Source organism: Salvelinus alpinus, chromosome 16 (assembly GCF_045679555.1).
Source record: "Salvelinus alpinus chromosome 16, SLU_Salpinus.1, whole genome shotgun sequence".
Taxonomy (NCBI): Eukaryota; Metazoa; Chordata; class Actinopteri; order Salmoniformes; family Salmonidae; genus Salvelinus; species Salvelinus alpinus.
The window spans coordinates 52,213,651-52,227,935 of NC_092101.1; the positions used below are offsets into that span (position 1 = coordinate 52,213,651).

Genomic DNA, 14,285 nt, shown 5'->3' on the forward strand with positions numbered 1-14,285 from the left:
TACTGTACTCTATATCATCTACTGCATCTTGCCATCTTTATGTAATACATGTACCACTAGCCACTTTAAACTATGCCACTTTATGTTTACATACCCTACAGTACTCATCTCATATGTATATACCGTACTCTATACCATCTACTGCATCTTGCCATGCCGTTCTGTACCACCACTCATTCATATATCTTTATGTACATATTCTTTATCCCTTTACACTTGTGTGTGTGTATAAGGTAGTAGTTGTGGAATTGTTAGGTTAGATTACTTGTTGGTTATTACTGCATTGTCGGAACTAGAAGCACAAGCATTTCGCTACACTCGCATTAACATCTGCTAACCATGTGTATGTGACTAATAAAGTTTGATTTGATTTGGTCAGAGGCATTGCTATTTAGGATTCCATTAGACTTGGACGGGGTCCAGATTGTCCTGTCTTCATACAGACCTTGTGCCATACCCGGGATATGCGCTATTTTCAACCCCCCCCCCCCCCCCCACTGTGCTTATTGTAATCTGAAGGTTAGCGATGCTAACAAGTAAATGTAAAATCCCATAGAGACTGCTAACAAGTGCATTGTGTGAAAAAATTATATATATTCTTTTCTGATCTGAAGTATTTGCAGAACAGATATCCCAACTCAAAAATGCTACTCCTAGTTTGCTGCGCAAATCAAATATTAGCCAGAAAGACTCTTGATCGAGGAAGCGATTCTCTGCTGTTACCAAGCCAACCTTTGATTTTGGAAGGAGCTTAGCTATATCGCTAACTAGCTACTAAATTAGCAAACCAAATGCACAACTGCAGAGTGTTTTTTTATGGACTGTTAACTGTTAACTTAATAGTTCTAAGATATCTAGCTGGCAAACATTTTAGTTGTGAAATCCGTACTGTCACTAGATCACCTGGCACATGCTGCACTACAGTGAGAGACTCACAAGGCTCCGGTCTCATTGTTGTGTATTTGTAAACAAACACCATGTGACTGGGGAGTACTGGTAAGCTTCATAATGAAAAACTGTGGCAGGTGAAATGAAGAACGCAATCTTTATCTTCTAACGTATTGTACAAGTTGACTGCAGGTATGTGGACACCTGCTCGTTGAACATCTCATTCCAAAATAATGAACATTAATATGAAGTTGGTCCCCCCCCCCCCTCTTTGCTGCTATAACAGCCTCCACTCTTCTGGGAAGACTTTCCACTTGATGTTGGAACATTGCTGCAGGGACTTGCTTCCATTCAGCCACAAGAGCATTATTGAGGTTGGGCGATTAGGCCTGGCTTGCAGTCGGCGTGCATGGGGCATTGTCATGCTGAAACAGGAAAGGGCCTTCCTCAAACTGTTGTCACAAGGTTGGACGCACAGAATTGTCTAGAATGTAATTGTATGCTGTAGCATTAAGATTTCCCTTCACCGAAGAACAGCCCCAGACCATTATTCCTCCTCCACCAAACTTTACAGTTGAGACTATGCATTCGGGCAGGTAGCGTTCTCCTGTCATCTGCCAAACCCACATTCATCTGTCGGACTGCCAGATGGTGTAACGTGATTTACTTATACCAATGTTGGGGTGTTTTGTGCTGTCTGTCTGTCTCTCTCTCTAACCTCTGATCTTTTGTCCCTCTTTCCCCAGATGGAGTGTCCATTCCCACCACCTCTACCAGGGTGTTCTATATCAGTGTCGGGGTGTGCTGCGCTGTCATCTTCCTGGTAGCCATTGTCCTGGCTGTTATGCATCTACACAGCATGAAGAGAGTAGAACTGGACCACAGGTCAGTACCTGGGTATATATATATACTTTTGCTCCCCTAAAATTGGACTATATATGGTCCTCCAATGTTAGGGGAGCAAAAGTATTGGGACAAATTCACATATGTGTATTAAAGTAGTACAAAGTGAAATATTTGTTCCCATACACTTAATGTGGACACAACCATGATTGTGAATGATAATTGAGAAAGTTAGATGCACAAATATCCCACCCACCCCCAAAAAATGTTAACCTCCCGTTATTGTAATGGTGAAAGGTTAGCATTTCTTGGGGGTATTATATTTGTGCGTCTGTAACTTTCTGACTCATTATTCACAATTTCATTCAGCATTATCCGTAATCATAGTAGCATCCACACTAATGTAGAAGAGTTCTTATTTACAATAAAAGTGACTCCAAAATGACACCAGTACATTATTTACCATTCATTTCTATTGGGCACAAAATACTCTGAAACACAATCAAAACATACCAGCAAGTGTCTGGAGTCACAAGGGACCAAATACTTCACCTTTTACTACACATGTGAATGTGTCCCAGTGCTACACATGTGAATTTGTCCCAGTGCTACACATGTGAATTTGTCCCAGTGCTACACATGTGAATTTGTCCCAGTGCTACACATGTGAATGTGTCCCAGTACTACACATGTGAATTTGTCCCAGTGCTACACATGTGAATTTGTCCCAGTGCTACACATGTGAATTTGTCCCAGTGCTACACATGTGAATTTGTCCCAGTGCTACACATGTGAATGTGTCCCAGTGCTACACATGTGAATGTGTCCCAGTGCTACACATGTGAATGTGTCCCAGTACTACACATGTGAATTTGTCCCAGTACTACACATGTGAATGTGTCCCAGTACTACACATGTGAATGTGTCCCAGTACTTTTGCTCCCCTAGAATTTGGTGACTATTGTACAAAAAGTGCTGTAATTTCTAAATCTTTCACCTGATACGAATGAAAATACCCTTGAATTAAAGCTGACAATAATCACAGGGGTGGGCTCTGTCCGGTAATTACAGGAGGGGTTCGCTGTCCCGGTAATTACAGGGGGGGGGGGGCGCATCCCATGCTAGTTGATGATAATCCTAGTCATATTAGCATCCCATGCTAGTTGATGATAATCCTAGTCATATTAGCATCCCATGCTAGTTGATGATAATCATAGTCATATTAGCATCCCATGCTAGTTGATGATAATCCTAGTCATATTAGCAACCCATGCTAGTTGATGATAATCCTAGTCATATTAGCAGCCCATGCTAGTTGATGATAATCCTAGTCATATTAGCAACCCATGCTAGTTGATGATAATCCTAGTCATATTAGCATCCCATGCTAGTTGATGATAATCCTAGTCATGTTAGCACCCCATGCTAGTTGATGATAATCCTAGTCATATTAGCAACCCATGCTAGTTGATGATAATCCTAGTCATATTAGCATCCCATGCTAGTTGATGATAATCCTAGTCATGTTAGCACCCCATGCTAGTTGATGATAATCCTAGTCATATTAGCATCCCATTCTAGTTGTTGCATCTTTAGATCTCCCCTCCTTTCTAAGTTTCTAATGGAGATTTCCATCTGTCAGACATTGAACCGCTCGCATCAGGTGTGCCGTTTTAGAATGGTGTTTTCCCACAAAATGGAATTTTGGCAAATTTACATTTGATTGTCTGCTTCATTTCTTGAGTTGCATGTTCTGTTAGGGGCACCCCCCCCCCCCCCCCCCCCCCACGGTCATCTAAATGGGTCCACGCACCCGACGCATATGGGATAGTAAATTTCTCAAATATACCTTAAATAAAAAAAGGTTCCTGGTCACGTTGTCAGGCTCCGGGAAACCCTGACACACACACAGGTACACCTGACAACCCCCGGTCCAGTATTTATTGAACACTCCAGACAAACCTAATTGGAGGAAATCTAAGTCATGAGAACCAGCACACCAGACACACTAGTGGAACCACGTCCCTGGTTCGTCCCTGAGGTTTCACTTCATTTACCCAGGGTTGTGTTCACCTAAGCATCAAATGTAAGAACACCATTTCAAACAGTAAGGGGGACTACCTTTAACTTGTCCAATAAGAAAGTCATTTTCGGGTTTCTGTTTGCAAACCGCTTTGCTACGTTTGCTAGGATGTACGCGAATGAACACATGATTTACTATGTTAGCTGTTTCCTACGCCAATGTCTCTACTGCAGTAGCATATTGATGCGTCCATAAAGCCAGCACAGCTTTTAATATCTCCGTAGATTTGTGCTTGGAATTAGAGCAAGTTGAAAACCCCTGTACAGTGGTTATGAAGATGTATGGGTTCAGTTACCAGGAGGATCTATTATTAACAAAGGCTTCTCAGTGCTGATCACTTTGTAAATGTATAAAACAGGACAATCTGATCTTAGATCAGACATTCCTACTCAAATGCTATGTGAGTATAGGATGTGGTCTGAATTAGATTTCCAACAAATAGGATTTTTTTAGGTTGACTACTGTTAGAGTCCTACCACTGACTCCATCTTGGTAGATTTCACATAAGTCAGTCTCGGTGTTATCTCAGGTCGTTGTTGAAATGAATCATCCGTGTTTCTCTCTCTCTCCCTCCAGAACAAATTCTCACATGCTCTCACAGCCAACCAGGAATCTATCTAATGCAATATTTGAGATAAATTGAGTTGCTTTAATGCTGTTTATTAGGGTTTGTTTGATTTAATCAGTCTGCTGTGGGTGAGCTGTGAACAGACAGACGCTCCTTTTATTGTAAATGGGAAGATCCTTAACGGGATTTCTTAGTGACGGGTTCTCTATCTGTTAAAGTCTGTCTGGTTTGAGGCCTAGCAGGACAGAATAGGCTCCTTCAGGACGATGTCATAGGGTACCTGGGTCAGGTGGCCAATAGGAGCGACTGAAAATGACGTGATAATGATGTTAAGAGAAGTGCGTTGTGAAGTTGGCGTCTTCCTCGCACCTTCTTACCTCGCATTCATCACGAGTACTGTTCTCATCCGTCTCCCCCCTCTGTGTTCCAGTGTTTCAGACAGTGGCAGTTCCCAGGGCCTGTCCCAGCCGTCCACCCAGACCACCCAGTACCTGAGAGCTGACACACCCAACAACGCCAGTGCTGTCACCAGTAAGACACACACACACACACACAGCCACAGACACACACAGCCACAGACACACACAGACACACACAGCCACAGACACACACAGCCACAGACACACACAGCCACAGACACACACACACAGCCACAGACACACACACACAGCCACAGACACACACACACAGCCACATACACACACACACAGCCACAGACACAGACAGACACTTCTCCGACCTAGACCCCCCCATCTAAATAACAGCAAACTTATCCAAGAACATCTTATCATATTCAACTTGCAAGGTGCTGTAACTAACAGGTTCTGACAACGTCCTGGTTCAGCCAGTAGTTTGGAGTGAGTCCTCAGCGTCTGTTGGCTGTGTGAAAAGAGTCCTGTCTCTCTTTTCACTCTTAGCCCCATTACACAAAGTAATGCATGTTATTTTCTTATGCCATGGACTGATGGTCACAAACACTCTCTTTTTACATTTAGCGATAGGATCTGTGTCATTTTGTTGGATACACACCCACCTTGTGATGCCGGCACCACAATAAGATTAGAACCATGGAGATAGAATACTAAAATGGAACCGTCTTATGGTGAGAACAGTCAGCCATGTCTGTCAGGGAGTTGGTAAACCATGGTTTACCAGTACTGTGATAAGATAATGTGTAAAACAATGAATTTGAACAATGTATTTGTACATTTGTTAGCTAGTTAGCCAGACAGTTTTAGAGGAATTATTTAATATTAAAAAAAAAATCAAATTAACTGCCAATATGCCAACATTCCATTCATCAATGCAGTCAGTCTCCAGCCAGACACTGGCTGACATCAGTTGATGACAGGACTTATACAAGTTGTAAATGCAACAACTACTGATATTGTATCATATAACAGCACTCATTTTTGGGGGGGGGGGGGGGGCATTTATGGTCTGTTTACAAATATTTTAGAGGCTATTTATACAGAACATTTGTATAAAATCCATAGAAACTGTATTTATAATTACAAGACAATATTTTAGGTTACAATTGGTTTTCGCAATCTCTGATATCAATCACAGTAGAATGCCTCTACTGCTATTCATTCCAATTAGACTGGTTTGGATTTCTCCCTGACCAATATGGCCGCCATTCATTCCAAATTAGACTGGTTTGGATTTCTCCCTGGCCAAGATGGCCGCCATTCATTCCAATTAGACTGGTTTGGATTTCTCCCTGACCAAGATGGCCGCCATTTTCTTGCCTGGCTACTCATCCATATCGCTCTGGCCAACTGACGTTTCTTCTCCACAATGTGTCTAGATTTGCTTCCCTCCCCGGCGATTTCTAGAATGTAAACACGTTCTGATTGGGTCCAGAAACCGATAGGCTGGGTCTTAGCTGGTCTCATGATGACGTTCTCAACTTTGATACTCTGATTTGTTAGCGACCATCCAATCGCTGGGGAATTTTGTACAACATTTTTTTTAAGTCACACAAATGACTTCTAGGATGGCAGTCTCAGACTGAACAAAAATATAAACGCAACATGTAAAATGTTGTTCTCATGTTTCATGAGCTGAAATAAAAGATCCTAGAAATGTCTCCAGACACACAAGGGCCATCCGTTTCGCCGTGTTCTGAGCCAATTACAATTTTCCCAAGTCCCTTTTTGTGACACCTGACCACACGACTGAACAGTAGTCCAGGTGCAACAAAACTAGGGCCTGTAGTAGCGTAATTACTTTAGCTTCCCTCCAGACCTTGGGGCACGCACTTTCAAGTAGGCTTAAATTGAAAATATGGCAAATAGGAGTGGCAATATTGTCTTCTATTATCCTCAGTAATTTTACATCCAAGTTGTCAGACCCCGGTGGCTTGTCATTGTTGATAGACATCAATCATTTCCACACACAATTTATAGGATTCAAAATTACAATGCTCGTCTTTTCATAATTTGGTTCAGATATACTTCAGTGTGTAGTGTCATCGTTTGTTTCTGGCATGTCACGCTTAAGTTTTTGTAGATAGGGAATAGGGTGCCAGTTTGGATGCATCCTGTCGCCTGCTCTACTCTGCTCTGTCACGCCTGTGATGAACATCATTAGGATGCATCCTGTTTCTCATCTCTGTCGCCTGCTCTACTCTGCTCTGTCACGCCTGTGATGAACATCATTAGGATGCATCCTGTTTCTCATCTCTGTCGCCTGCTCTACTCTGCTCTGTCACGCCTGTGATGAACATCATTAGGATGCATCCTGTTTCTCATCTCTGTCGCCTGCTCTACTCTGCTCTGTCACGCCTGTGATGAACATCATTAGGATGCATCCTGTTTCTCATCCTGTCGCCTGCTCTACTCTGCTCTGTCACGCCTGTGATGAACATCATTAGGATGCATCCTGTTTCTCATCCTGTCGCCTGCTCTACTCTGCTCTGTCACGCCTGTGATGAACATCATTAGGATGCATCCTGTTTCTCATCCTGTCGCCTGCTCTACTCTGCTCTGTCACGCCTGTGATGAACATCATTAAGATGCATCCTGTTTCTCATCCTGTCGCCTGCTCTACTCTGCTCTGTCACGCCTGTGATGAACATCATTAGGATTCATCCTGTTTCTCATCTCTATCGCCTGCTCTACTCTGCTCTGTCACGCCTGTGATGAACATCATTAGGATGCATCCTGTTTCTCATCCTGTCGCCTGCTCTACTCTGCTCTGTCACGCCTGTGATGAACGTCATTAGGATGCATCCTGTTTCTCATCCTGTCGCCTGCTCTACTCTGCTCTGTCACGCCTGTGATGAACATCATTAGGATGCATCCTGTCGCCTGCTCTACTCTGCTCTGTCACGCCTGTGATGAACATCATTAGGATTCATCCTGTTTCTCATCCTGTCGCCTGCTCTACTCTGCTCTGTCACGCCTGTGATGAACATCATTAGGATGCATCCTGTTTCTCATCCTGTCGCCTGCTCTACTCTGCTCTGTCACGCCTGTGATGAACATCATTAGGATGCATCCTGTTTCTCATCTCTGTCGCCTGCTCTACTCTGCTCTGTCACGCCTGTGATGAACATCATTAGGATGCATCCTGTTTCTCATCCTGTCACCTGCTCTACTCTGCTCTGTCACGCCTGTGATGAACATCATTAGGATGCATCCTGTTTCTCATCCTGTCGCCTGCTCTACTCTGCTCTGTCACGCCTGTGATGAACATCATTAGGATGCATCCTGTCGCCTGCTCTACTCTGCTCTGTCACGCCTGTGATGAACATCATTAGGATTCATCCTGTTTCTCATCCTGTCACCTGCTCTACTCTGCTCTCACGCCTGTGATGAACATCATTAGGATGCATCCTGTCGCCTGCTCTACTCTGCTCTGTCACGCCTGTGATGAACATCATTAGGATGCATCCTGTTTCTCATCCTGTCGCCTGCTCTACTCTGCTCTGTCACGCCTGTGATGAACATCATTAGGATGCATCCTGTCGCCTGCTCTACTCTGCTCTGTCACGCCTGTGATGAACATCATTAGGATGCATCCTGTTTCTCATCTCTGTCGCCTGCTCTACTCTGCTCTGTCACGCCTGTGATGAACATCATTAGGATGCATCCTGTTTCTCATCCTGTCGCCTGCTCTACTCTGCTCTGTCACGCCTGTGATGAACATCATTAGGATGCATCCTGTCGCCTGCTCTACTCTGCTCTGTCACGCCTGTGATGAACATCATTAGGATGCATCCTATCGCCTGCTCTACTCTGCTCTGTCACGCCTGTGATGAACATCATTTGGATGCATCCTGTCACCTGCTCTACTCTGCTCTGTCACGCCTGTGATGAACATCATTAGGATGCATCCTGTCGCCTGCTCTACTCTGTCACGCCTGTGATGAACATCATTAGGATGCATCCTGTTTCTCATCCTGTCGCCTGCTCTACTCTGCTCTGTCACGCCTGTGATGAACATCATCTAATTAGTTAAACTGGAGTCAGAAGGTTGTGGTAAAACGAGACAGGATTCATGTGGCAACCAAGTCTCTGAGAGATGTTGTTTTTGTCCCAAATGGCACCCTATATAAAGTTTATTTTTTATATAGCCCTTCGTACATCAGCTAATATCTCGAAGTGCTGTACAGAAACCCAGCCTAAAACCCCAAACAACAAGCAATGCAGGGTGTAGAAGCACGGTGGCTAGGAAAAACTCCCTAGAAAGGCCAAAACCTAGGAAGAAACCTAGAGAGGAACCAGGCTATATCCCCTGTTTCAACCCACTACTTTTGACCAGGGGGCAGTAGGGAATAGAGTTACATTTGAGGCGCATCCCCCTGTGTCAATGTGTAGTTGTGAGAGCAGCTCTCTGTCCCCGCAACTGTCTCTTACTGAGGTTTAAAGATGGGAGCAGTAAGGAGTCTTTCCCTGCCTGATATCACCTGTTCTTGTTTGATAAGGTAAACAGACTTGGGTTTGAGGCTACTGCTATAGTAGTGGCCTAGTAAAGCTAAGCACTGTCCATTCGTTTCAGAAGTACTCATTCGTTTTGGAGAGGGATATCCCTTCAAATATATTATAATTCACTTGTTTTAATTTTCCTCAAATCTCCCTGTCCTCCTGTAGGGGTCAGTAGGGTGATGGTAATCTGTATAACAGCAGCACGAACTCTAACAAAAACAAACTGCCTCTCTGGCCTCACGACTGGCGCAGCGGTCTAAGACACTGCACCTCAGTGCTAGAGGCGTCACTACAGACCCTGGTTCCATTCCAGGCTGTATCACAGCGGTCTAAGACACTGCACCTCAGTGCCAGAGGCGTCACAACAGACCCTGGTTCCATTCCAGGCTGTATCACAACCGGACCGGGATTGGGAGTGCCATAGGGCGGCACACAATAGGCCCAGCGTTGTCCGGGTTAGTGGAGGGTTTGCCCGGGGTAGGCCGTCGTTGTAAATAATAATTTGTTCTTAACTGACTTGCCTAGTTAAAGGTTAAAGAATACATGTACCACCAGTACCCTGGGTCAGCCCCCTCTCTACCACCAGTACCCTGGATCAGCTCCCCCTCTACCACCAGTACCCTGGATCAGCTCCCCCTCTACCACCAGTACCCTGGATCAGCCCCCTCTACCACCAGTACCCTGGATCAGCCCCCTCTACCACCAGTACCCTGGATCAGCCCCCTCTACCACCAGTACCCTGGATCAGCCCCCTCTACCACCAGTACCCTGGATCAGCCCCCTCTACCACCAGTACCCTGGACCAGCCCCCTCTCTACCACCAGTACCCTGGATCAGCCCCCTCTACCACCAGTACCCTGGATCAGCCCCCTCTCTACCACCAGTACCCTGGACCAGCCCCCTCTCTACCACCAGTACCCTGGACCAGCCCCCTCTCTACCACCAGTACCCTGGATCAGCCCCCTCTCTACCACCAGTACCCTGGACCAGCCCCCTCTACCACCAGTACCCTGGATCAGCCCCCTCTCTACCACCAGTACCCTGGACCAGCCCCCTCTCTACCACCAGTACCCTGGATCAGCCCCCTCTCTACCACCAGTACCCTGGATCAGCCCCCCTCTACCACCAGTACCCTGGATCAGCCCCCTCTCTACCACCAGTACCCTGGGTCAGCCCCCTCTCTACCACCAGTACCCTGGATCAGCTCCCCCTCTACCACCAGTACCCTGGATCAGCCCCCTCTACCACCAGTACCCTGGATCAGCCCCCTCTACCACCAGTACCCTGGATCAGCCCCCTCTACCACCAGTACCCTGGATCAGCCCCCTCTACCACCAGTACCCTGGATCAGCTCTCTCTCTACCACCAGTACCCTGGATCAGCCCCCTCTCTACCACCAGTACCCTGGATCAGCCCCCTCTACCACCAGTACCCTGGATCAGCCCCCTCTCTACCACCAGTACCCTGGATCAGTCCCCTCTACCACCAGTACCCTGGATCAGCCCCCTCTCTACCACCAGTACCCTGGATCAGCCCCCTCTACCACCAGTACCCTGGATCAGCCCCCTCTACCACCAGTACCCTGGATCAGCCCCCTCTCTACCACCAGTACCCTGGATCAGCCCCCTCTACCACCAGTACCCTGGATCAGCCCCCTCTCTACCACCAGTACCCTGGATCAGTCCCCTCTACCACCAGTACCCTGGATCAGCTCCCTCTACCACCAGTACCCTGGATCAGCCCCTTCTACCACCAGTACCCTGGATCAGCCCCTTCTACCACCAGTACCCTGGATCAGCCCCCTCTACCACCAGTACCCTGGAGCATTGAAGGCTCCCATGAACACAGTGGCCTCCATCATTCTTAAATGGAAGATATTTCGAACCATCAAGACTCCTCCTCGAGCTGGCCGCCCGGCCAAACTGAGCAATCGGGGAAGAAGGGCCTTGGTCAGGAAGGTGACCAAGAAACCTGATGGTCACTCTGACAGAGCTCCAGAGTTCCTCTGTGGAGATCAAATCAGATTTTATTTGGCACATGCACTGAACACAACAGGGGTTGTGGTTAAAGCCTTTAACCAACAGTGCACTTCAAGAAATAGAGTTAATCAAATATTTACTAAATAAAGTAAAAAAATCGAATAAAGTATTTACATAACAATAATGAGGCTATATACAGGGGGTACTGGTACAGAGTCAATGTGCTGGGGTACAGGTTAGTTGAGGTAATTCTTACATGGAGGTAGGGGTAAAGTGACTATGCATAGACGATGAACACAGAGTAGCAGCAGTGTACATAACAAAGGGGAGGGGGGGTGTCAATGCAAATACTCTGGGTGGCCATTCAATTAATTGTTCAGCAGTCTTATGGCTTGGGGGTAGAAGCTGGTAAAGAGATGGGAGAACCTTCCAGAAGGACAACCATCTCTGCAGCACTCCACCAATCAGGCCTTCTACGGTAGAGTGGGTAGAAGGAAACCCACTCCTCAGTAAAAGGCACATGACAGCCCGCTTGGAGTTTGCCAAAAGGCACCTAAAGGACTCTCAGACCATGAGTAACAAAATTCTCTTGTCTGATGAAACCAAGATTGAACTCTTTGGCCTGAATGCCAAGCGTCACGTCTGGTGGAAACCTGGCACCATCCCTACGATGAAGCATGGTGGTGGCAGCCTCATGCAATGGGAATGTTTTTCAGAAGCAGAGACTGGTCAGGATCGAGGGAAAGATGAACGGAGAAATGTACAGCGAGATCCTTGACGAAAACCTGCTCAGGACATCAGACTGGGGTGGCGGTTCACCTTCCGACAGGACAACGACCCTAAACACACAGCCAAGACAACGCAGGAGTGGCTTAGGGACAAGTTTCTGAATGTCCTTGAGTGGCCCAGCCAGAGCCCGGACTTGAACCCGATCGAACATCTCTGGAGAGACCTGAAAACAGCTGTGCAGCGACGCTCCCCATCCAACCTGACAGAGCTTGAGAGTATCCGCAGAGAAGAATAGGAGAAACTCCCCAAATACAGGTGTGCCAAGCTTGTAGCGTCATACCCAAGAAGACTCAAGGCTGTAATCGCTGCCAAAGGTGCTTCAACAAAGTACTGAGTAAAATGTCTGAATAATTATGTAAATGTGATATTTCATTCATTTATTTGTAATAAGTTGGCAAACATTTCTAAAAACCTGTTTGCTTTCTCATTATGTGGTATTGTGTGTAGATTGAGAATTACATATATTTTTAATCCATTTTTAGAATAACGCTGTAACGTAACAAAATGTAAAAATTAAAAAAGTCAAGGGGTCTGAATACTTTCTGAATGCATTGTGTATCACCATTGTTTTTCAGTCTGATTCCATTCATGCCACCAACCATTTCCAGTCATTGTGCTGACTGTTTAAAAGCCAATTTATGTTTGATCTGAAAATGTGGTCGATGGCTCCTTATGGAGTAGCCTCCGGGGGCATGCAGAGGTCAAATGGAGTTGGTACCACATCACCATGCACCTCCCATATGTTGTAACTATGTGGATTGCTCCGTATAGCTCTTCATTGACATGATTTGGTTGACGGTAGGTTGGGGCGGGATGTCCTGTATAAACACAAACGGCCAATACAGAAGTCTGATTCATCATGTCTTTTACTCAGTGGTGTTTACATTAAGCTGTTTAAGAGAGTGTACACTGTGGCCATCTAGTGGCTGTGTCGTCCTACTGCAGGGTGTTGGGGCTGTGTCCTCCTACTGCAGGGTGTTGGGGCTGTGTCCTCCCTCCTACTGCAGGGTGTTGGGGCTGTGTCCTCCTCCCTCCTACTGCAGGGTGTTGGGGCTGTGTCCTCCTCCTCCTCCCTCCTACTGCAGGGTGTTGGGGCTGTGTCCTCCCTCCTACTGCAGGGTGTTGGGGCTGTGTCCTCCTCCTACTGCAGGGTGTTGGGGCTGTGTCCTCCCTCCTACTGCAGGGTGTTGGGGCTGTGTCCTCCCTCCTACTGCAGGGTGTTGGGGCTGTGTCCTCCCTCCTACTGCAGGGTGTTGGGGCTGTGTCCTCCCTCCTACTGCAGGGTGTTGGGGCTGTGTCCTCCCTCCTACTGCAGGGTGTTGGGGCTGTGTCCTCCCTCCTACTGCAGGGTGTTGGGGCTGTGCCCTCCTCCCTCCTACTGCAGGGTGTTGGGGCTGTGTCCTCCCTCCTACTGCAGGGTGTTGGGGCTGTGTCCTCCCTCCTACTGCAGGGTGTTGGGGCTGTGTCCTCCCTCCTACTGCAGGGTGTTGGGGCTGTGTCCTCCCTCCTACTGCAGGGTGTTGGGGCTGTGTCCTCCTCCCTCCTACTGCAGGGTGTTGGGGCTGTGTCCTCCTCCTACTGCAGGTTGTTGGGGCTGTGTCCTCTAATCTGCTTCGATGTGTTTAATGGTACCATCCCACACCTGTCATTTTACCCAACCCTTAATCACCTCTGTCTCTCTCTCTCTCTCTCTCTCCCCCGCCCTCCCTCCACCCCCCTGTCCTCTCACCATCAGACCATCACCCTGGCACTGCACCCATTCTCCAGCTTGCTGCCGCCACCTTCCCAAACCCTGATGCCCCCATCCATGAAACCAGAAGTAAGTTCAGTCACTTGTAGTCCGGTCTCACCGTGGGCCCGTCCACTAGTCCAGTCTCACCGTGGGCCCGTCCACTACATTAGGCTCCCTGTGTTTTGCACAGTCATGTCACATGACCTGAATTTTAACGTTTTATTTAGAGCTTTTTCATCAAACTGTCCCCTTTTTAATTTATTTTTATGGCAGATGGTCCAGCACCATCCTCAAGCACAATTGCTTTTTTTGGGGGGGTTGTAATACTCATTTCTGGAGAAGGCTTAAAAATACAGGATAATATCTATGTCGTGACATTTTTATAGTTCCAAAACACAGAGGCTTTATTCATAACTTTTTACTAACGGATTCCCTCATCCTCATGTTTATTCTGTTGTGTTTTAATCAT

The 14,285-nt window shown here is 46.7% G+C and overlaps 1 protein-coding gene across 4 annotated transcripts in view; it reads left to right on the forward strand.

Annotated features, from left to right (window-relative positions):
• LOC139541666 (tyrosine-protein kinase RYK-like) overlaps nucleotides 1–14,285 on the forward strand; it is a 133,725-nt gene that overhangs the window by 51,372 nt on the left and 68,068 nt on the right. For 2 of the 4 annotated variants that reach the window (XM_071346581.1, XM_071346582.1), the window contains exons 6-8: nucleotides 1,635–1,773; nucleotides 4,813–4,913; nucleotides 13,820–13,903. In XM_071346581.1, the coding sequence (XP_071202682.1) occupies nucleotides 1,635–1,773; nucleotides 4,813–4,913; nucleotides 13,820–13,903 (324 nt within the window). The remainder of the gene's footprint in view (nucleotides 1–1,634; nucleotides 1,774–4,812; nucleotides 4,914–13,819; nucleotides 13,904–14,285) is intronic. The other 2 variants (XM_071346583.1, XM_071346584.1) reach the window with 1 other exon arrangement.